This window comes from Diabrotica virgifera, chromosome 7, assembly GCF_917563875.1.
Source record: "Diabrotica virgifera virgifera chromosome 7, PGI_DIABVI_V3a".
NCBI classification, from domain to species: Eukaryota; Metazoa; Arthropoda; class Insecta; order Coleoptera; family Chrysomelidae; genus Diabrotica; species Diabrotica virgifera.
In genome coordinates, this window is record NC_065449.1 from 213,343,145 (window position 1) to 213,365,050 (window position 21,906).

General features: G+C 30.8%; 2 protein-coding genes across 4 annotated transcripts in view; both read right to left on the reverse strand.

Moving 5' to 3' along the window:
- Nucleotides 1-21,906, reverse strand: part of LOC114331213 (G-protein coupled receptor Mth2-like) — a 680,964-nt gene that overhangs the window by 440,097 nt on the left and 218,961 nt on the right. The gene's annotated exons all lie outside the window — the stretch shown is intronic.
- LOC114331202 (G-protein coupled receptor Mth) overlaps nt 1-21,906 on the reverse strand; it is a 111,197-nt gene that overhangs the window by 72,539 nt on the left and 16,752 nt on the right. Inside the window, exon 2 of one of the 3 annotated variants that reach the window (XM_028280697.2) lies at nt 19,767-19,985. The exons of the other annotated variants lie outside the window; for them this stretch is intronic. Coding sequence (XP_028136498.2) covers nt 19,767-19,985 — 219 coding nt within the window. The remainder of the gene's footprint in view (nt 1-19,766; nt 19,986-21,906) is intronic. 3 annotated transcript variants of the gene reach the window in all.

Below are 21,906 nucleotides of genomic sequence, written 5' to 3' on the forward strand. Positions count from 1 at the left end.
ACTTTAAACTTTGATTTAGTCACTTTCTGACTTTCAAAATAATAATTTTTGACCGACTTATTAAGCCTTAAAAATGGCCATTTTCGCGTTTTTCAAATTTTAACTTGCTTCTAACTCGAAAAAGATCAACTTTAGGGAAAAATTATAAGAGACCTTTTTTGTCCAGAATGGTCCAAAAAATCTAAAAAAAAATTAGTCCGGGCCAAAATATTTATTTTTGCAATTTGATTAAAAAAAATTGTTAAAAAAAAATTGGCCCACTTTTCTCGTGGGCGACTTCTTGAACCTTATTCTGGGATGTCTCACGAATGTGATTATGCAAAAATATCTCATGGGAATATTTTCCCAACGAACCCGCCGTTTCCGCCTTGTCTATTCTCTGTCCATCTATTATCATCATCTACGTCCTGAATCTTATTTTCGGTAATGACATTGGGAAATTGTAACAAAATGTCTGAAAATTAATTTAGAAATGGGGTGAATACTATTAAAAAGCAAATTTTATTTTAGTGATAACAAAATATTGAAATATACCAAACATCTAATAAAAAACATTGCCTACTAGAATTTTTTAAATAATATCAAAAATATACCAAAACAGTAGATATCTACTAAATGTGGCAACGCTGTTAAGGAGAATGATGCACTTCATTGCACTGGTCACATGACCTCTGTCACCCAATAAGAGAGTGCGTTCTAAAGTGGTTGGGATAGTCGGTCCAGGCCGTGTTTGGTCGGCGATTGGACTTCTCGGTTGTCTCATCCGTCTATGGTTGGTAATAAGGTATATTTTAAGTAATATTGGTAATGTTATTTAATGCACCATTTTGGTTTTTTTGGGATGTAAAGAAAATAAAAACACAACATATAAAAAATGCAGGCATTTTCTAATACCTTTAAAAGCACCATCAATACATTAAATTTATACAAAACATCTTTAACATAAATTATGGCTTTTATATTAAAATTAGATTTTTTAAATTTACATATTTTTTGTTAAAAAGGTGATAAAAAATGAGCGCGTGTGTTTTTTAAAGGTGGAATATCCATATTTGACGGTAATCTGAAATGCGTTTATAAATTTCACATCAGGTAATTTTGTTTAAGTCCTTATTTATGTAATTATATAAATTTAAATACCTGATATGATGTCAAAATAGTTTACTTTTTATATGTATAGGTAAAAAAACATAACCAGTCCGACTCTTTGAGCAACCATTGCACGCAGGCACTTTTTATAGTCGCTTCAGTTGTCTTATGCAACGCTTAAGGTTGCCTAGGCAACGTCAAGATAACTCAAAAATCGTCCACCAAATTAGTGCAGAATTGGGTCGTCTTCTAGGCAATAACAACGTTGTAACAAAACGTTGCCACGCGGTAGACAACGTTGCCGCGTCGACAAATTGCTACTTGGGTCGTCACCTCTGCGAACCACGTGACCGAAGAATTGCATAATTCGTTGCAGACATATATTGGAGACAACCGTTTTTTAACTTCGAGTTGGTTTAGAATGGAAACGTTTTAGTCCAAGCTGTGGGTGAAAAATAGGTAGATTTCAGGATATAGTTCAGGAATTTTTGAAACCTATTAGGTGTTGTAAAGGACGATGCCAGGAATAACTTATACTACAATGTAACCAAAAATATTGTGCGGTTTTTTATTTATGACGATTTTCATTTGTTAAATTTGCAATTTTTAAAGATTTTGAATTTTGCAGCTTAGGATATTCATTTTGGAGAAAAACTTTTAAATAGAAAATTGTAGTAAATTAAAAAACCTACAATTTGAGCTGTGGCATGTTTAATTTCGTTAATAAGTTATTGAAAAACAGCCTGAGAAAAGTCCAAAATGGCCGTTTTTTGTAATTGCCTTATTTATTGTAAAAATAACTTTTATGTATTTTTAAGGCTTTAAAATGAAGATCTTTCAATACTAAACATAAAAAAATTTGTAGTGCCCGATTCGTGAACTTGTTGCTTAGATATTATAATTTGTTTATCCCAAGAGGTCAAATGCCCAAGGCTATAACTTTTTGAAAAAAAATCGTACATAGTTAATCCAAGATCTAATCTCCTTCTAAAGACTTATATTTTCATATTCTGATGTAAATAAATGCGTATAACATTTTTCAACCTCTTATTTCGGGTTTGAAAAGAAGGGGACAAATTTCGTTATAAACAATTAGAACTAAACCGCCCCTGTGCATCCTATGAGTTTCTAACTTGCAGGTTATTGTTGCTGAAGACAAAATAAAGATTTAAAACGAAATAAAAATTTTCTACGACTAACTGAAGTCGAGATAATTGTTTTTGTTTTCTTAAATCGTAGTGACTTCATTTATAACAATTCAGAAATTATTTCACAGTCATTGACTAAAGAAGGACTTATATTATCTTAAAATAAAAATTATTTTAACCGAAAATTACATTTAATCATTAAAAATGATTTTAAAATGTAGTGGAGATTTATTTTTCATTACGAATGTGATTTATTGTGTCGGTTGCCCTTAGCAACGGCTAGCAACTTATAATACATTGAATCACGGTTTTTCCTTTAAATTTTAAAGCACCGCTTGGATTGACATGAAATTTGGCAAACACATAGATAACATGTTAAAGAATAAAAATTATATTGGGCCTCTGCGTGCTTTTGTCCTGGGGGTGAGTTTTACCCCTTATAAGGGGTGAAAAAATATATGTTAAAATAAGTTCGGAAATGGATAAAACGTCTAATTCTAAGCACCTTTTGTTCTATAGCATTTTTTCACCAAGTTAATACCTTTCGAGTTATTTTCGAATAAATACCTTCATTTTTCAACAAAAAAACACGTTTTTAGGCGGTTTTTGACAAATAAGTCAAGAAGTAAGTATTTTATTGAAAAAAAGAATTTTAACAAAAATATAGCAAATTAAAAATTGAAAATAAAAAGATGTATGCATGAAATCTCTAGACCCAGTAGAAACAGAGTTCTAGCTAATGAAAAATAGGTTCATATCCTATTTAGTATATAGGTTCTAAGTGAATTATTTCAACGTGAAATAACCAAAAAATCATGCCTTTTTTAGAGAAAAATCATTACAACTTTTTTAAAGTATAAAAAAGTAAAGTAAAAAATATGTATATCTGTTCTTAAGGTGATACAGTAGCGATCAACAGGTAGCCAAAACGCGTTCCAAGATTGCGGCTGTAATTTTGAATATTTTTTCGAGATATTTGGCACACGTATTTGTAGTATAATGAAGAATGGCGGTACAGAGCTCAATTTGAAAAATATATTAATATGTGGAAATTACTCTGTAATTAAACACAATATTAAAAAACGAGCCTGTACCGCCCATTAAGAAGAACAAAAAAATACACTTCCTTCAAATAAACTTTTTTATCCCATGCCTAGATTTTGTGTCATTTTGGAACTACTAATGAAATACAAAATTTTAGTGGTTCCAAAATGACAGATAATCTAGGCATCGGATAAAAAAGTTTATTTGAAGAAATTGTATTTTTTTTCCTCTTAATGGCGGTACAGGCTCGTTTTTTTAATATTGTATTTAATTACAGAGTAATTTCCACATATTAATATATTTTTCAAATTGGGCTCTGTACCGCCATTCTTTATTATATTACGGATATGTGTGCCAAATATTTCGAAAAAATATTCAAAATTACAGCAGCAATCTTGGAACGCGTTTTCGCTACCTGTTGACCGCAACTGTTTCCTCTTAAACAAAGTTTATAGCATCAAAAGTAAGCAAGTTACACTGAAAATAAAGTTGATCTCTTTTTTTTTGTCAAAAAACTTGGGAAAGTCACCCCCTAATTACCATCTTAAATCAAATTAATCATTACCTCTTCACAAGTTACTTTGCTCATGTAATGTTTATATGATCTTTAAGTATCATCGGTTCAAAGGGCTTATTTAGAAAAAATTGGTTTTAAACTAAATCTGTTTTAATTTTTAATTTTGAAAAAAATGTTTTTTTAAAATAACTTAAAATTTATGGCTTAGATCACTGATGATGCTCTCTTTAGAGCGAAAACGTTCTGTCTTTTAATGTAGCCCTTTATTGGGGTTTTAAATAAATATACCTTTTACATAGAAGATTTTCTTCAATGTTTGTAATTATTAATGGTATACAGCCAGTTACAGGAAATTTTTCCTTATGGATTTTAAAATTTATTAGTGTGACCAAAAATCACAAAGAGTAAAAAAATGTAGGTTTTGCTGTTATGAATATTTTGGATTTTTTGCTTTTTTTTTGGAAAGCAAAAATTTGTTAAGGTATGGCTGTTCTAAATTTGCATACACTCGTGATTATTGACTAGTTCAAGTCCTTTTAACTACAGCCCCTTCAAAAATAAGCACTTTGAACCGATGAAACTTACAGACATAAACGACACATACACGAGTAAAACACCAATGAAGTAAAATGGATTAAAAAGAGATCAACTATAAACTTTTTTTAAAAACAGATATACATATTTTTTTAAACACTTTAAAAAAGTTGTAATGATTTTTCTCCAAAAAGTGCATGATTTTTTGGTTATTTTACGTTGAAATAATTCACTTTGAAATTTGACGGATCTATTTTTCATTAGCTAGAACTTTGTTTCTAGTGGGTCTAGGTCTAGAGATTTCATGCATACATCATTTTTTTCAATTTTTAATTTGCTATATTTTTGTTAAAACTATGTTTTTTAATAAAGTACTTACTTTTTGAGTTATTTGTCAAAAACCGCCTAAAAAAGTGTTTCTTTTGTTGTTGAAAAATGAAGGTATTTACTCGAAAATAACTCGAAAGGTATTAACTTGGTGAAAAATGCTATAGAACAAAAGGTACTTAGAATTAGAGGTTTTATCCATTTCCGAACATATTTTGAACATATATTTTTTGACCCCCTATAAGGGGTGAAACTCACCCCCAGGACAAAAGCACACAGAGTCCCAATATCATTTTTATTCTTTAACATGTTATCTATGTGTTTGCCCAATTTCATGTCAATCCAAGCGGTGCTTTAAAATTTAAAGCAAAAACCGTGATTCAATTTATTATAAATTGCTAGCCATTGCTAATAGGTCTGGATCCCGCGTATGAAAAAAAAGTTGTTTAACAGCAAGCTGAAAATTTGTGAATAGCTTAAGGGTGTCTAGTCGGATAAACTTTGATATATGGGAACACTGGAACAGGGGCAGTTTTAATTGTGGAACAGGTTAAAAATTTGGAACGGTCAGACCACGGAAACGGCACATTTATTTTGTCCGACAAAATAGACTTAAATTCTCCGAACAGAGATTAAACTCTCATGCAAAAATCAGACTGCTATCTGTCACCTGTCATAATTCCTGTCATTTGACATATTCTACAGGTTCCACTCATTAAAACGTCCATTTGGTGATAAATAGCAGTCTGATTTTTGCATGAGCGTTTAATCTCTGTTCGGAGAGTTTAAATCTATTCTGTCGGACAAAATGCATGTGCCGTTTTCGTGGTCTGACCGTTCCAAATCTTTAACCTGTTCCACAATTAAAACTTCCCCTGTTCCAGTGTTCCCATATATCAAAGTTTGTCCGACTAGATACCCTTAAGCTATTAACAAATTTTCAGCTTGCTATTAATCAACTTTTTTTCATACGCGGGATCCAGACCTATAAGGGAACCGACACAATAATTCACATTCGTAATGAAAAATAAATCTCCACTACATTTTAAAAATAATTTTTAATGATTAAATGTAATTTTAGGTTAAAATACTTCTTATTTTAAGATAATATAAGTCTTTCTTTGGTCAATGACTGTGAAATAATTTCTTAATTATTATAAATGAAGTCACTACGATTTAAGAAATCAAAAACAATTATCTCGGCTTCAGTTGGTCGTAAAAAATTATTATTTAGTTTTTAATCTTTATCTTGTCTTCAGCAACAATAACCTGCAAGTTAGAAACTCATAGGATGTACAGGGGCGGCTTCAGTTCTAAATGTTTATAACGAAATTTGCCCCCTTATTTTCAAATCCAAAATAAGAGGTTGAAAAATGTTATATCGATTTATTTACATCAGAATATGAAAATATAAGTCTTTAGAAGGAGAGTGGATCTTGGACTAACTCTGTATGATTTTTTTTTCAAAAAGTTATAGCCTTGGACATTTGACCTCTTGGGATAAACAAATTATAATATCTAAGCAACCAGTTCACCAATCGGGCAATACAAATTTTTTTTATGTTTAGTATTAAAAGATCTTCATTTTAAAGCCTTAAAAAATACATAAAAGTTATTTTTACAATAAATAAGGCAATTGCAAAAAACGGCCATTTTGGACTTTCTCAGGCTGATTTTCAATAACGTATTAACGAAATTAAACATGCCATAGCTCAAATTGTAGGTTTTTAATTTACTACAATTTTCTATTTAAATGTTTTTCTCTAAAATGAATATTCTAAGCTGCAAAATTAAAAACCTTTAAAAATTGCAAATTTAACAAATGAAAATCGTCATAAATAAAAAACCGCAAAACATTTTTGGTTACATTTTCGTATAAGTTTGAAAAATGCGGATTTTTCCAACAAAATCTTCAATTGTCAACTAAAATTTTAGATAAGTAATTGTTTGTCAATAATTAAAGAACTTGGTAATGTAAAAGCTCTTTTCACGTAGATTATAATTCCAGAAGCCGATGGAAATTGAATGAACAGTTTAGCATCAATTGAATTGTAAATTAAAAATTTACGGTCACTATAATAACCACAATAATTATGATACATAAGAATAGCTATGATTTTTGTATAAAAAGATACTGTACCTATCTAATTTACTTTACAGAATTAAAATTGGACTATTTACGCGGCCTCAGGAATATTTTAAAATTATGAACAATTTTTTGTCGTATAAACAAATAAAATATCTCGAGAAATATTAAACTAAATTAAATCATGAAAACGGTGTTGGAAAAAAGCAGCAGGACGCTTCTTTTAAAAGAAAAATCGTTTAATTGTGATGCGTGGTTCCTGAGATACAACCGGTCAAATTTGACCGGCATTTACGGCAAAGATATAAACAACAGGATCATAATTTTCAAATCATAACCTTTTTATTTTTATCCTCTTTCTCCACACTAATTTTCTTATCTTTAAAATTCTCACAACAGAAATTATTATAATATAAACTATCGATATTACGAGTGAAAATTGCCAAAAATAGCAAAATTCCAATCAAAAATTACGTTGGAGAAAATGTAATCTCAAAGTTCAAAATCGGTATACGTTAAAAAAAATGCATTTTCTCGGCTTCCCATGGAGCAATTTTCTTCATTCTTTTTTTGCTCCCAAGTAACTCGAGTAGAGCCATTAAACTAACGTATTATTAAATGACAAAGTTGCTTTTGTTTTGTTATAATAAATTAATTTATTTATTATACATAACAAAAAATTTTAATTTGTTTAATAATTAAATTAAATTTGTTTAATTTGTTTAAATAATTATACAGCTTTCAAATGAAAATATTTGTGTTTTTACCGTTAAAAGTTACACTTGTAGTAATTTTATCTAAAAAAAAAGTCTACAACTGGAAAAAATATGTAGTTTTCTTTTCTTATAAATAAATTAATCTATTATTATAACAAAACAAAAGCAAGTTTGACATTTAATAATACGTTAATTAGATGGCTCTACTCGAGTTACTTGGGAGCAAAAAAATAATGAAGAAAATTGCTCCATGGGAAGCCGAGAAAATGCATTTTTTTAACGTATACCGATTTTGAACTTTGAGATTACATTTTCTCCAACCTAATTTTTGACTGGAATTTTGCTATTTTTGGCAATTTTCACTCGTAATATCGATAGTTTTTATTATAATAATATATGAGTATTTTAAAGATATGAAAATTGGTGTGGAGAAAGAGGATAAAAATAAAGAGGTGACGGTTTAAAAATTATGATCCTAGTGTTTATATCTTTGCCGTAAATGCCGGTCAAATTTGACCGGTTGTATCTCAGGAACCACTCATCATGATTAAACTTTTCTTCTTTTAAAGGAAGCGTCCTGCCGCTTTACTTCCAATATCGTTTTCATGATTTAATTTAATTTAATACTTTCCTAGATATTCTATTTGTTTATAAGCCAAAAAATTGTTTATAATTTTAAAATATTCCTGAGGCCGCTTAAATAGTCCAATTTTAATTCTGTAAAATACATTAAATAGGTACAGTATCTTTTTATACAACAATCATAGTTGTTCTTATGTATCATAATTATTGTGGTTATTATAGTGACCGTAACTTTTTAATTAACAACTCAATTGTTACTAAACTGTTCATTCAATTTCCATCGGCTTCTGGAATTATAATATATACAAAAAGGGCTTTTATATTAACACGCTATTTAATTATTGATGAACAATTACCTATCTAAAATTTTAGATGAAAATTAAAGATTTTGTTGGAAAAACCCCCATTTTCCGGGGAAAATTTTCGTCGAAATAAATCGGAAAAAACACGTCTCTATGCATAATTTAATTACGGTGAATTTTTATTTGAGTGGTTTTGGCGTACAGTTAAAAGCTTTGGAGTTATAGAGCAAACATTGAAAAAAACACGATTTTTGGGCGCCATTTTGTTTATAAAAAAAAGTAGCACACTATCTGCGGACTTTGCATACCTATATTATTAATATATACAATCATAAGATTCGATTCCAGCAATAAAATTGCTGGTGAATGACTTTTCCTTGTATTTTGCTAATTAGCCCAGAGTATAACACATTGCGAAACAAAAAGAGATGAAACTAGTGGAGATGGAAATGGTCGTTATAAACGTATAAATTAACATTACATTATATAGTTTCCCACCTTTAGACGTATCAGAGGAGTATGACAACTCTCACTCTGATAGTAGAATTTTATAAAATACTCCTGTCACAGACGTCTAAAGATGGAAAACTATGTAATTTAATGTTAATTTATACGTTTATAACGATCATTTCCAACTCCACTAGTTTCATCCCTTTTTGTTTCGCAATGTATTATGTTTTCCATCTTTTGCGCTATTTTGCCGGTTATTAGCGCGCTCATCACTGTATTGATAAAATTAGTGAATGTGTTACACAACTGGATAATAATAAAACTAGATATTTGCAAAGTGCAATTTTTTGTAAAATGAGAGCTAATGGGGAAAAAATCCTTCGTGATGGTTAGTGTACAGTCCTAAATGTAGCCGTGTTTATTGTTACGTTTGTGAATGGATCTCCACGAAAATTATTGGTTTTCTAACTTTCGATAGGTATAATGAGAGGAAAAATATCAATAGGACCGTTATATAACAGGAGCGATCTGCTGAACATATGTATTTCATCAATTGGTACGTAGTCAAGAGAAGTAGTACAGCAGTACAAATTGTTTCTTCAACGAATAACAGCAACTATTAAATTTTTGTCCAAGAACGGTCTATTATTTTATGGTTCAACAACCAAATTATTTACAAAAGAAAATGATATATATACAGTGTGTCGCTTTTAAGATGGAGACAGCCCTATATTTTGACTCTCAAAATAAATACAGATTTGAAGTTTTGCACAGTCATACAGGTTGAATATTCACATTTTTAAAGATACGCAGCTGAAATTTAATTTTTAAACACAGCCTACCGCGACTCCACAAACAGGGTAAATTTTCTATATTTTGCTTCGCGTTAGAGATATCGGAAAAAGTTATTTGAAAATGATGTTCTAAATATTATTCTAAACCCACATACCAAATTTCATGACAAATTCGCACTTTTAGTTGTTATTCATTATTTGTAGTCAGGATCCTAAAACTTAAAATTGGTTGGCCCGAGATGCATCTCGGGACAGACGAATTTTAGGGTCCTGACTACAAATACTGAAAAAACTAAAGGTGCAAATTTTGTCATGAAATTTGGTATGTGGGGTTAGAATAATAGGTCTGGATCCCGCGTATGAAAAAAAAGTTGATTAATAGCAAGCTTAAAATTTGTTAATAGCTTAAGGGTGTCTAGTCGAATAAACTTTGATATATGGGAACACTGAAACAGGGGTAGTTTTAATTGTGGAACAGGTTAAAAATTTGGAACGGTCACAGCACGAAAACGGCACATTTATTTTGTCCGACAGAACAGACTTAAACTCTCCGAACAGAGATTAAACTCTCATGAAAAAATCAGACTGCTATTTATTACCTGTCATAATTCCTGTCATTTGACATATTCTACATGTTCCACTCATTAAAACGCCCATTTGGTGATAAATAGCAGTCTGATTTTTGCATGAGAGTTTAATCTCTGTTCGAAGAGTTTAAGTCTGTTCTGTCGGACAAAATAAATGTGCCGTTTTCGTGCTGTGACCGTTCCAAATTTTTAACCTGTTCCACAATTAAAACTACCCCTGTTCCAGTGTTCACACATATCAAAGTTTATTCGACTAGACACCCTTAAGCTATTAACAAATTTTCAGCTTGCTATTAATCAACTTTTTTTTTCATACGCGGGATCCAGACCTATAAGATTTGGAAGTACTTTTTCAAATAACTTTTTCCGATATCTCTAACGCGAAGCAAAATATACAAAATTTACCATGTTTGTAGATTCGCAGTAGGCCGCGATTAAAATTTAGATTTCAGTGGAGTATCTTAAAAAATGTCAACCTTCAACCTGTATGACTGTGCACAACTTCAAATCTGTATTTATTTTGATAGCCGAAATATAGGGATGTCTTCATCTTAAATGCGACACACTTTATTTAAACAATATTTAATTGTTTAAATATAAATTTTATTTATTATTAATAAAAATTTAAATTTCTGTTGCAACTATATTTTTAATCAATAATTATTTCATTTAAAAAAGTTATTAAATTTATTAATAAATCATATTTAGGGGCCCAAAAATTGTGTAGTGTCTCGAGCCTGATTTGAAATAAAATAGGTTCTGCTTGCAGTTCAGCAGTGTTATTTGTTTTGTGCAATATATACTATTCTACGAACATGGAGTGGTGTAATGAAAAAATAATTTATGGTATACTATACCTACGACTCATTTAAATAAATACTTATAAAAAATCGTTTTCTGTGCATTTTTATCATCTACCATCTTCTTTTGAGTTTGGGTGTTTGCTTGATCCAATTATAAAATAATAAATTCATAAAATAATAATTAGCACTCATATGGAAGCTTCTTTATTGAAAAGAAGATTTTTTACTGAAACGAAAAAGTGATATTATTAAAGCTTTTACTAAACCTGCGTTAACAAATCCACAACATGATAGATGCCCACCCTAAAACCTAATTAACCGTTCACCACAGTAACTTTTCCCAGTGGAGCATTTTTTACTATCTTTTCGAATTTTCTCTTTCTCTTATTCTTATCCTCTGAGGCATGCTTTACAGGTATTTTATTTATTTTACTATCCCGGAATAACAAACAAACAAACACCAGCTGCAATAAAACAAACAATTTGCTGTCACTAATTACTGAGTAAACAAACACATTTTCGTACACTGTATCAAGTAAAGAGATACGAATATTTGCGAATTAACATCTACGTATAGTACTACACAATAGACTACACTCGTGAATAGGAATAAACAAATATAAACAACAGCCAAAACCAATATGCACAGTAACGAAATGCCCATAGAAGAGCTAAACCACGCAATGACTCTGTCCTCTTCCGAATAGAAGGAAAATGAATATTTAATTTCCATTGGAATACATTATACACGAGACACGATATACATACATTATGTTGTCCATATTGTTTTATATCCTTTTGAACTAATAACACGCTCAAAATATTAAACTCATTATGTCCAATCAAAAATTTTATTTTAGTTGTAATAGTTCATATTTGCAATGTGCTTTGACTGTTGTAGTTTTCATCTTAAAATATAGACAGTTAATAAAACAAATCGCCCAATAAAATATTTACCAATAGTAGCATTTGAAGTTCCAAGGATGCCAAGGAAACAAAGCATTTAAATATCGAAAAATTACTGGGCGCCATTTTTCAACACTGGAATATAATATGGAGAAACTCAATAGAAAAGGCGTACCTACACAGTGGAACCTCGATTAATCGGGATCGCGGCCGATCCGGGTTATCTAAAATGCGGGATAGCCGGAGAATATGGTAAAAATTAATAAAATACGGTATACTTACAGATTAGTCCTGTCGCCAGAACGGCCTCCTTAATTCAGATGGACTTACTCAAGTTTTTTTTATTTATTTTTTTAATTTATTTTGACCCGTAGAACACGAATTTTTTGGGTAACAGTTGATCCGGATGTCGATAAGATTGTTAAAAACAAAGAACTTGAGGAATTACATAACAGCGATTTTTCGCAAAACAAAACATTTTTTTGTATTTTTTGGGTCATTCTAAGCAAAAAATTTTTTTACAAGTTTTTTCGTAGGATGCATAGTTTTCGACATAAACGCGGTTGAACTTTCAAAAAATCGAGAAATTGCAATTTTTTAACCCGGATAACTTTTGATTGAAAAATAAAATAGCAATTTTTCTTACCGCATTTGAAAGTTCAAGTCAAATTTTATCGGTTTTGATTACTTTCATTGCTAAAAATTAATTTTTTTACTGTTAAACAAAGCTATAAACACATAGTGATTGAATGATGTTTTCAATGCATTTCTCATTTGAAGTCGAAGAGTAGGCGCGCATACATACAATTTCTACGTAGATTACGTAGATTAAAACGCATGCATTGGGCACGGGAAACACTATGTGTTTATGGCTTTGTTTAACAAATAAAAACTTAATTTGACTTGAATTTTCAAATGCAGTAAACGGAATTGCTATTTCATTTTTTAATCAAAAGTTATTTGGGTTCAAAAATTAGACTTTTTCGATTTTTTGAAAGTTCAACTGCGTTTATCTCGAAAACTATGCATCCTACGAAAAAACTTGTAAGACCATTTTTTGCTGAGAATCACCCAAACAATACAAAAATTGTTTTGTTTTGCGAAAAATCGCTGTTATGTAATTCCTCAAGTTCTTTGTTTTTAACAATCTTATCGACATCCGGATCAACTGTTACCCAAAAAATTCGTGTTCTACGGGTCAAAATAAATTAAAAAAATAAATAAAAAAAACTTGGGTAAGTCCATCTGAATTAAGGAGGCCGTTCTGGCGACAGGACTAATCTGTAAGTATACCGTATTTTATTAATTTTTACCATATTCTCCAGCTATCCCGCATTTTAGATAACCCGGATCGGCCGCGATCCCGATTAATCGAGTTTCCACTGTGTAGGTACGCCTTTTCTATTGAGTTTCTCCATATTATATTTGTTAAAAACAAAGAACTTGAGGAATTACATAACAGCGATTTTTCGCAAAACAAAACAATTTTTGTATTGTTTGGGTGATTCTCAGCAAAAAATGGTCTTACAAGTTTTTTCGTAGGATGCATAGTTTTCGAGATAAACGCAGTTGAACTTTCAAAAAATCGAAAAAGTCTAATTTTTGAACCCAAATAACTTTTGATTAAAAAATGAAATAGCAATTCCGTTTACTGCATTTGAAAATTCAAGTCAAATTAAGTTTTTATTTGTTAAACAAAGCCATAAACACATAGTGTTTCCCGTGCCCAATGCATGCGTTTTAATCTACGTAATCTACGTAGAAATTGTATGTATGCGCGCCTACTCTTCGACTTCAAATGAGAAATGCATTGAAAACATCATTCAATCACTATGTGTTTATAGCTTTGTTTAACAGTAAAAAAATTAATTTTTAGCAATGAAAGTAATCAAAACCGATAAAATTTGACTTGAACTTTCAAATGCGGTAAGAAAAATTGCTATTTTATTTTTCAATCAAAAGTTATCCGGGTTAAAAAATTGCAATTTCTCGATTTTTTGAAAGTTCAACCGCGTTTATGTCGAAAACTATGCATCCTACGAAAAAACTTGTAAAAAAATTTTTTGCTTAGAATGACCCAAAAAATACAAAAAAATGTTTTGTTTTGCGAAAAATCGCTGTTATGTGATTCCTCAAGTTCTTTGTTTATAACAATCTTATCGACATCCGGATCGACTGTTACCCAAAAAATTCGTGTTCTACGGGTCAAAATACATAAAAATAACTTGGGTAAGTCCATCTGAATTAAGGAGGCCGTTGTACCCCCACTGGCGACAGGACTAGATAAACTCCGTTATAATTGAAATAACATGAAATATATAGGGTGAGGCAGATAACTGGCCTATTAGAAATATATCGAGAACTAAAGGCAACAGAATTATGAAAATTGGAGTGAAGGGGTTTTGAAGAGTGATGTATTTAATGAAAATATTTTCACTTATTTGTTACTTCCGGTCATACCGGAAGTTGCTTATAAGTTCGTTTTTTTTTAAATAGGACACCCTGTATATTTTTACATTTTTGGATTCTCCTCGATGTCTTCTTTCTTAAAATATGAGGTTTTGTAATATTATACAGGGTAGTTTAAAAGATAATTACGTTTTTTTTTCTAAATTTCGTAGCAACATTCACACACTGTAGAATTGTAGCAGTTTGACAATAAAAACTCTGTTTATGTTTAAATGGTTTTTAATATAGTCTACTATTGTTAAGAATTGTTAGTATAGCCAATTTTTTAATTTTAGTATACAGGGTTGGTCGAAACTCGGAAAGAGTATTCTCTGAGTTTTCTTAAATAGAACCCCCTATATTTTAGTCGAGATTTTAGTATTGTAATGAAATGATATTTTATGATACTTTTTTATTTCTTAAGCATTTCTTTTACCTAACTTCTATTATTTGTGCTTAATTGTTAATTGAACCAACAATCTTAATTACGTAGTTATTTTGATAGCTCAACCATTATTGCTAATTTTAAGGATCAGTCTAGATTAATATGTATTCATTTCCGAAAAATTATTTGTGATTGAATATTTTCACGGCCAACCTAATAAAATTTCACGTATTTTTTGTTACAATTAATATTTGGCTTGAATCACCCAATTTAAAGCAGTTAGGTATAGAAAATGCCTAAGAAATAAAAAAGTACCATAAAATATAATTCTCTTTCAATACCAAAATACAGGGTGTTTCATTTAAGAAAACTCAGAAAATACTCATTCCGAGTTTCGACCAACCCTGTATACTAAAATTAAAAAATTAGCTATACTAACAATTAATAACAATAATAGACTATATTAAAAACTATTTGAACATAAATAGAATTTTCGATGTCAAACTAATACAATTCTACAGGGTGTAAATATTGCTATGAAATTAAGAAAAAAACGTAATTATCTTTTAAACTACCCTGTATAATATTATAAAATAGAATATTTTAAGAAAGAAGACATCGAGAAGAATCCAAAAATTTAAAAATGTACAGGGTGTCCTATTTAAAAAAACGAAGTTATAAGCAACTTCCGGTATAACCGAAAGTAGCAAATAAATGAAAATATTTTCGTTGAATAGATCACTCTTCAAAACCCCTTTATTCCGATTTTCATAATCTTGTTGCCTTTAGTTCTCGAGATATTTCTAATAGGACTTTTATCTGCCTCACCCTGTATATGCACAGTACACATCTAAATTACTAAAAACACGTAAACACAAACCTAAGCAAACAGGAAGCGAACAATACAAGAACTACACACAATACAGTCACAATCGGAACGATGTTATGTTATTTTAGAACAGTGAAGACTAAGACCATTGTTAAAAGCATTTTTTAAATAGTTTTTTTTAAACAATGCTAAGACAGTTTGATTGAAATAAATAAAGGAATACTACTACAGGTGCCTGTTGTTTCCGATAATTCAAGCCAATGAACGTCGCTCTGCCATGCCGCCGTGTGCCATGAGTCATTTTTATTATCGTATAGTTCAAATTACACACATACACATTATCTCTCAAATATTATATTACATACATTTTTATTGTTGAAATGTTTGTCTGATGAAAATCGGTCCAGGTTAGCCGGACTTCCGGGTTATTGGGGTTCCACTGTACTATCTCGTGGGTATCGAAATTTTTGCTCATTCACGGTTTTTTATTAGCATATAACAGCAAAAAGCGACCCTTTTAATTCAGTTCAATATTTTGAAAGAACTGTGCATTGAAGATAAAAACGTTCAACAGACGAACAGATTTAAACAAATTATTGCAAATTAGGATGCTTGATCTCCATTTTTGTGGTACTCTGTTTTGTTCCAATATTTGTTGGATTAGTTTTAATAGTTATTTAGTCAGATCTGGTCCTCCATACTTTAGCAGTTCATTCTATTCTATTCTTATTTTTTAAATTTCTTAATGCTTCCTTGGGACATAAAATTATGGTTGACCGGCATAATCAGACTCATGAACTAAAGAGAAGAATCGGTTTTGGGTGGGCAACATATGGAAAATTGAGAGAAACTTTTAAAAGTGAACTGCCCACATACATAAAGAGAAAGTTATTTGATCAGTGCGTCCTCCCAGTCTTGACATACGGAGCAGAAATACTTATCTTAACAAAAGCCCCTGCTACCAAACTGAGAGTCATATAGAGAAGAATGTAGCGGTCCATATTAGGAATAAATCTGCGAGAGAGCACAAAAAACTAAGACATCAGGAGAAGAACCAAGGTGATTGACGTCATCTCAAGGATAGCCAGACTAAAAGAAGATGGGCAGGACACGTAGCCAGAATGACATATGGACAAAGAGTTATTGAAATGGAGATCAAGGGAAGACTTCTTCTTCTTTCTCATAATCCTTAGTGCCCTTCAGGGCGTCGGATGTCGGGTTCCGCCTTTTATCCATTTCTTCCAATCGCTTCTATTGGTGGCCAGGTTCTTCATATCCCTCATACTCATGTGTCTCCTTTCACCTATATCCTGGATCTGGTCCATCCATGTCTTCCTCGCTCTTCCCTTTTTTCTTTTGTTTCCCATTTTGGCTTCATGTACCTTCTTTGTAAGTCTTTTTCGCTCCATTCGTTGTATGTGTCCAAACCAGCTTAATTGTTTGTTTTCGATCTTCCTCATTATCGGCTCTTGTTCCAGCTCTCTTGTGATATCTTCATTTCTGAATATATCAAACTTCGTAACTCCGGCTATTCTTCTCATGTATTTCATCTTGGTCGCGTTTATCATTGATTCATGTTTCTTTGCACAATCCATGTTTCCGCCCCATATGTCATTATCGGATTTACTATGCTGTTATATACTCTGAGTTTAGTTTTGCTGTTTATTTCTGACTTTCTAAAAATTGTATTATTTAAAGAGTAATACACGTTAGTTGCCTTCTTCAGTTTATTACTTATTGTCAAGTCCGTTTTCCCAACATTTGTTATTATATTTCCCAAATATTCAAAAGTAGAAACGTGCTCTATTACTTGTTCCCTTACTATTATATTAGTATTCCTTTCTCTTTTCTCATCTTCATTTATTATCATAAGTTTTGTTTTGTTGAGATTCATTTCCATTTTTAATTTCTGTATCTCTTTTTGCCAAATATGTATCTATTAGTTTCTGCATTTTCTCTACTGTGTCTGTGATTAAAACTACATATATCATCAGCGTATAGAAGGGAGTTGATCTTTATTGCATGTAAGTTTTTATATCCTACTATGTATTGAAGGTTTCTTGTTTGATCTTTGGTATTTTTGATTAAAGTATCCATGACTATTATAAACAAGAGGGGGCTTAGTCCATCTCCTTGTTTAATTCCAAGGGAAGACAAGAGAAGGGAAACACGAGAAAGAGGCCTGTATTCAGCAGTAGACTTTTGAGGCTGAATGATGATGAATGCTTTCTTCTCTATCTTTCCCTCTTCAATTTTTATTTCTTCAATAACCCTCAATAACGCAGGGGTTATAAAATTTCTGATTTTTGGAGATTAAGAAATAAAAATAATAGAAATATTTAAATCCGAAAAATATTATTTTGAAAGAAAAATAATTTTGTCTACAATTTTAATGTTTTAATGTTAAAATAAATCGAATTTATGTCTTTAAGTCGCTTATTTATAATTTTTATGTAAGCTTATATTGTAATCTATCATGTCTTTCAGCATATCCAGAAAGCAATATGGCCGAAATCCAAATAAAACTATTTGGTCTATCGACAGACAATTGTTAAGATCAAATAGTTTTATTTTATACCTTTCCAAGAGCATATATCCTACATAAAAGCAAGGTTGCCTTGGAATTAAAACCGTTTAGTTTTAATGCTGCTGTCAATAATGCCACTCGGTTTTAATGTGAATCTAACCTAAAATCTAGGCGTCGCGCGTAAGGCTGTGCGTGTTGTAATTTTCTTTTAAAATGACCAGTTCGTTTAGAGTATTTGCGACTTATTTCTTTCATACTAACTGTACTTCCACTTTTTACAACACACTATATCACTGTTTCGCTCTAAAACAAATTGCCGACCATTTCTGACATGAAAGAAGAGGGGATGAGTTTAGTTTTATTGTTTCTAACAAGAAGCATAGTTTAGTCTTTACGATAACCAAATTGATTCAGTTAAGAGCGTTTGGTTTTAATATAGCCTACTACCTAATTGCTTTTAAGAAAGCAACTTTAAAGAAAACTAAAAAATTAGTTTTAAGGCATATGTTTTACTGACATAATAGTTTTGAGATCAAGTAGTTTTAGTAATAGGTTTTATTAGTCATATTAAGAGAATTTTTAAAACTGCAATAAAACTGAAAGGTAACAAACTAGAATCTAATAAAACCAAACAGTCCAGAAGTTCTTTATAAAACCGATTAGTTTTAAACTGAACTGAGAATAAACTATTATAAAACTACAATAAGACAAATTATCTATTAAGATTAATTAGTCTTATTTTTTGATACTCTTATTAGATACTTTCAAACTAGTGGCAATTGCTTAACAGTTTTAAAGTTCTGGCAATATATCGGCAAGGTAACTTTAAAACCATTATCTTCTTATTTACCACAATAAAACCTTTATAAACCCTAAATAAAACTGCAATGTTCTCTGGGATTATATTTCCAGAAGCTAGCAGAAATCGAAGAAATAGTTTAGCAACAATTAAATTGTTAATTAAAAATTTACGGTCACCATAATAACCAGAATAATAATTATTAGATTAATGAATTATAGAACAAAAATGAAGTAAAGGATGTATCTTTTTATAAGTTGGTAGAATTGTTCTAATATTTCAGACTTTTGGCTTTCTTTCTTCTTTCCACATTTCTTTTATTGGTTTGATAATGCCTTTTTAACACTATTTGTTCACTTTTTTTTGTTTTCTGTAGTTACTTTGTTTACTATACGGCGTTTTATTCTATAAATAGTAATTTACTCCCTTTATGTCTTCTTTGGTGCCTTTAATTTCTCAATTTCGGTGTTAAGATCGTCTTGTTTTTAATTCAAAATTAAAAGTCTGTAAAGCAGTCTTAAGAAGAGCAAGTAATGAGAGAGAATTGCTCAACTTAATCAAAGTACGTAAATTGGGTACCTGAGCCATATCCTGAGAGGGGAAATATACGCAATCCTTCAAATGATAACACAAGGAAATATTGAGGGCAACAGAGGAGTAGGCCGAAAACAAATGTCGTGGCTATGAAATATAAAGAACTGGGCAGGCATCTGACCTTAAGGTAATTCACCAACACACTATGGGTGCACGGCACCATAACAAGAAGAAACTTATTTCAATCTAGATGTCAAAACTTTAAATTAATAATGTATTTCACAATTTGAAATTCGTTCATTAAAAGATATATGAAATAAATAAAATGCTTCAAAGAGAAAGAACCATGTGAAACTTACCTTTTAATTCTCCAAAAAAATCTTTGTATTTTTGAAACTCCACACCATGAACAAAAGTATCCCGACAGAATGATCCATTTACGAAGCTCTGACCATCTGGGCAACATTTCCGCACACACTTAACCTTTTTACAATATCTCCAACTTTTACAAAGTCTTACGATGTCCCTTCCATCTATTGTGTTGTCCAGACAAAACTGATTTTCCAAATATGTTTCACCTGTTTTAAAAACGGTAAGAGTTTTGTTATAAATTACGTCTGTTTTAAAGTTTGTTATCATATCTATGACTATTTCACATTGTAAACCAATTTTTAGTATTTCTCTAGTAAATGTATTGTTTTTATTCGCAATTTTTGTACAAGATCTTGCTGTTTGATTATAGAAATACTCCACCGGACAGCATTTGGTGAGCACAGACAAATCTTCTATTTTAGAAAGTGTTAAATCTTCTTTATTAAACTTCGAAACAGTTTTTTCAAAAATATCGATGCACTGTGTATCGTTATCATCTTTTTCGTATACAAGATTAGTTCTTATCACTTTAGAACTTATTGCGTTATCTCCTTTGGCGTTGCATGAATACAAACTGCTGTTAAAAACCACTTGCCTTTCACAACATTTATGCAACATTTGAGCACAGTTGATCAAATAGGCCGGTATCAATACAAACGAGTAAAACAATGGTCCACGCATTCTTCTAAAAATATATAAGACGTTTATCTCTAGATCTTCATCATGACTGACGTTATATTCGAATGGATCTTTCTCCGTTTAATTTGAGAGTTTGACAATAGCCATATTATCACCTTTGGCAAATTTCGGACGTTTAAGTAACCATTGGATGTCTACCGTGTGATGAATGCAACCGTAGGTCCATTGGTGACTGAACAGACATTTATGAATGAACTGGACTAAACAGATCAGCTTGGCGATACCAATCGATCAATGTTCAGGTGTGCCTTCACTGACACACCTCCACTAATATATCATCTGGGATTTGCTTACATGTCGAAAAAATTCCATTGGGTATTTTATTAATAATCTGGACAAATTAGTAAAAAACAAGGAAAAATTATTTACTGTAAAATAGTAGTTACTTTATTTCTGGAATCGAATCTTAAGATTGCACAATATTAGTAATATCTGTACTTAAAGTGTACTTTTTAAAACGTTTTTCTATACTTGGCTTGGTTGTTGTCACGGTCTCCGCAAATTTTGTAATCCATTTTAAAAATAGTTCTAGGCTACCTAGGTACCTGGAATTTTCAGAATAGCTTAGAACTAGCTAACAATTCAATATTTAACTGCCATTATACAGGGTGATTGATTAGTGGATAGCGATAAAAGTTTATACAGTCGAACCCGCTTATTAGAATAGCCTTCGTGCCAAGCAAAAATATTCCTATAACCGGGATATTCTAATAACCTATCAGTGGTGGCTAGCAGAAATATATGTACCGAATATACGTCGTAATAGTACAACACACTTTGTAGAGGTACATACTGTATGTACATGTACATAGTATGTATGTACATGTACATATTATGTATTTACATGTACATACATACGTTATGTACATATATTATGTATATGATTCTATTTTTTTATGTCAATAATACAGTACCTAGTGTAACTATTACTTATTTTATTAAAACACCAAACTACATTATCTGTGCATGCATACCTACACAAATAAGTATGAAATGTATGCAATATGTAGATATACGTATACATATATATTTTCTTATTAACATATTATATCCAACAGACTTACTTTTTTTCTGGAAAAATAATCGGGAATCTGAGACTATTTGTTTTGTTACATAAGATATTAGCGTTGATTGAAATATTAATATGGGTCCAATACCTCAATCAACGATATTAGTCACTTGTTGCTCTAAAATTATAATAAATAAAAAATTGACATTGGTTTTACCCTCCAGAAAATTTCAGCGGTTATTACAAGGGGTTATTTATGACTTCCAACTGTTAAAAATCTAAACAGACAACGACGTCGCGGTGAGTGAGCAATTAGAATGTTTACACAATTGAACAATTAGGTACCTACTTTACGATCGGTAAATGTTTGGCGGAAGGTAGAATTGGTACCCATAATAAAGTAAGAAATAAAATGTTTG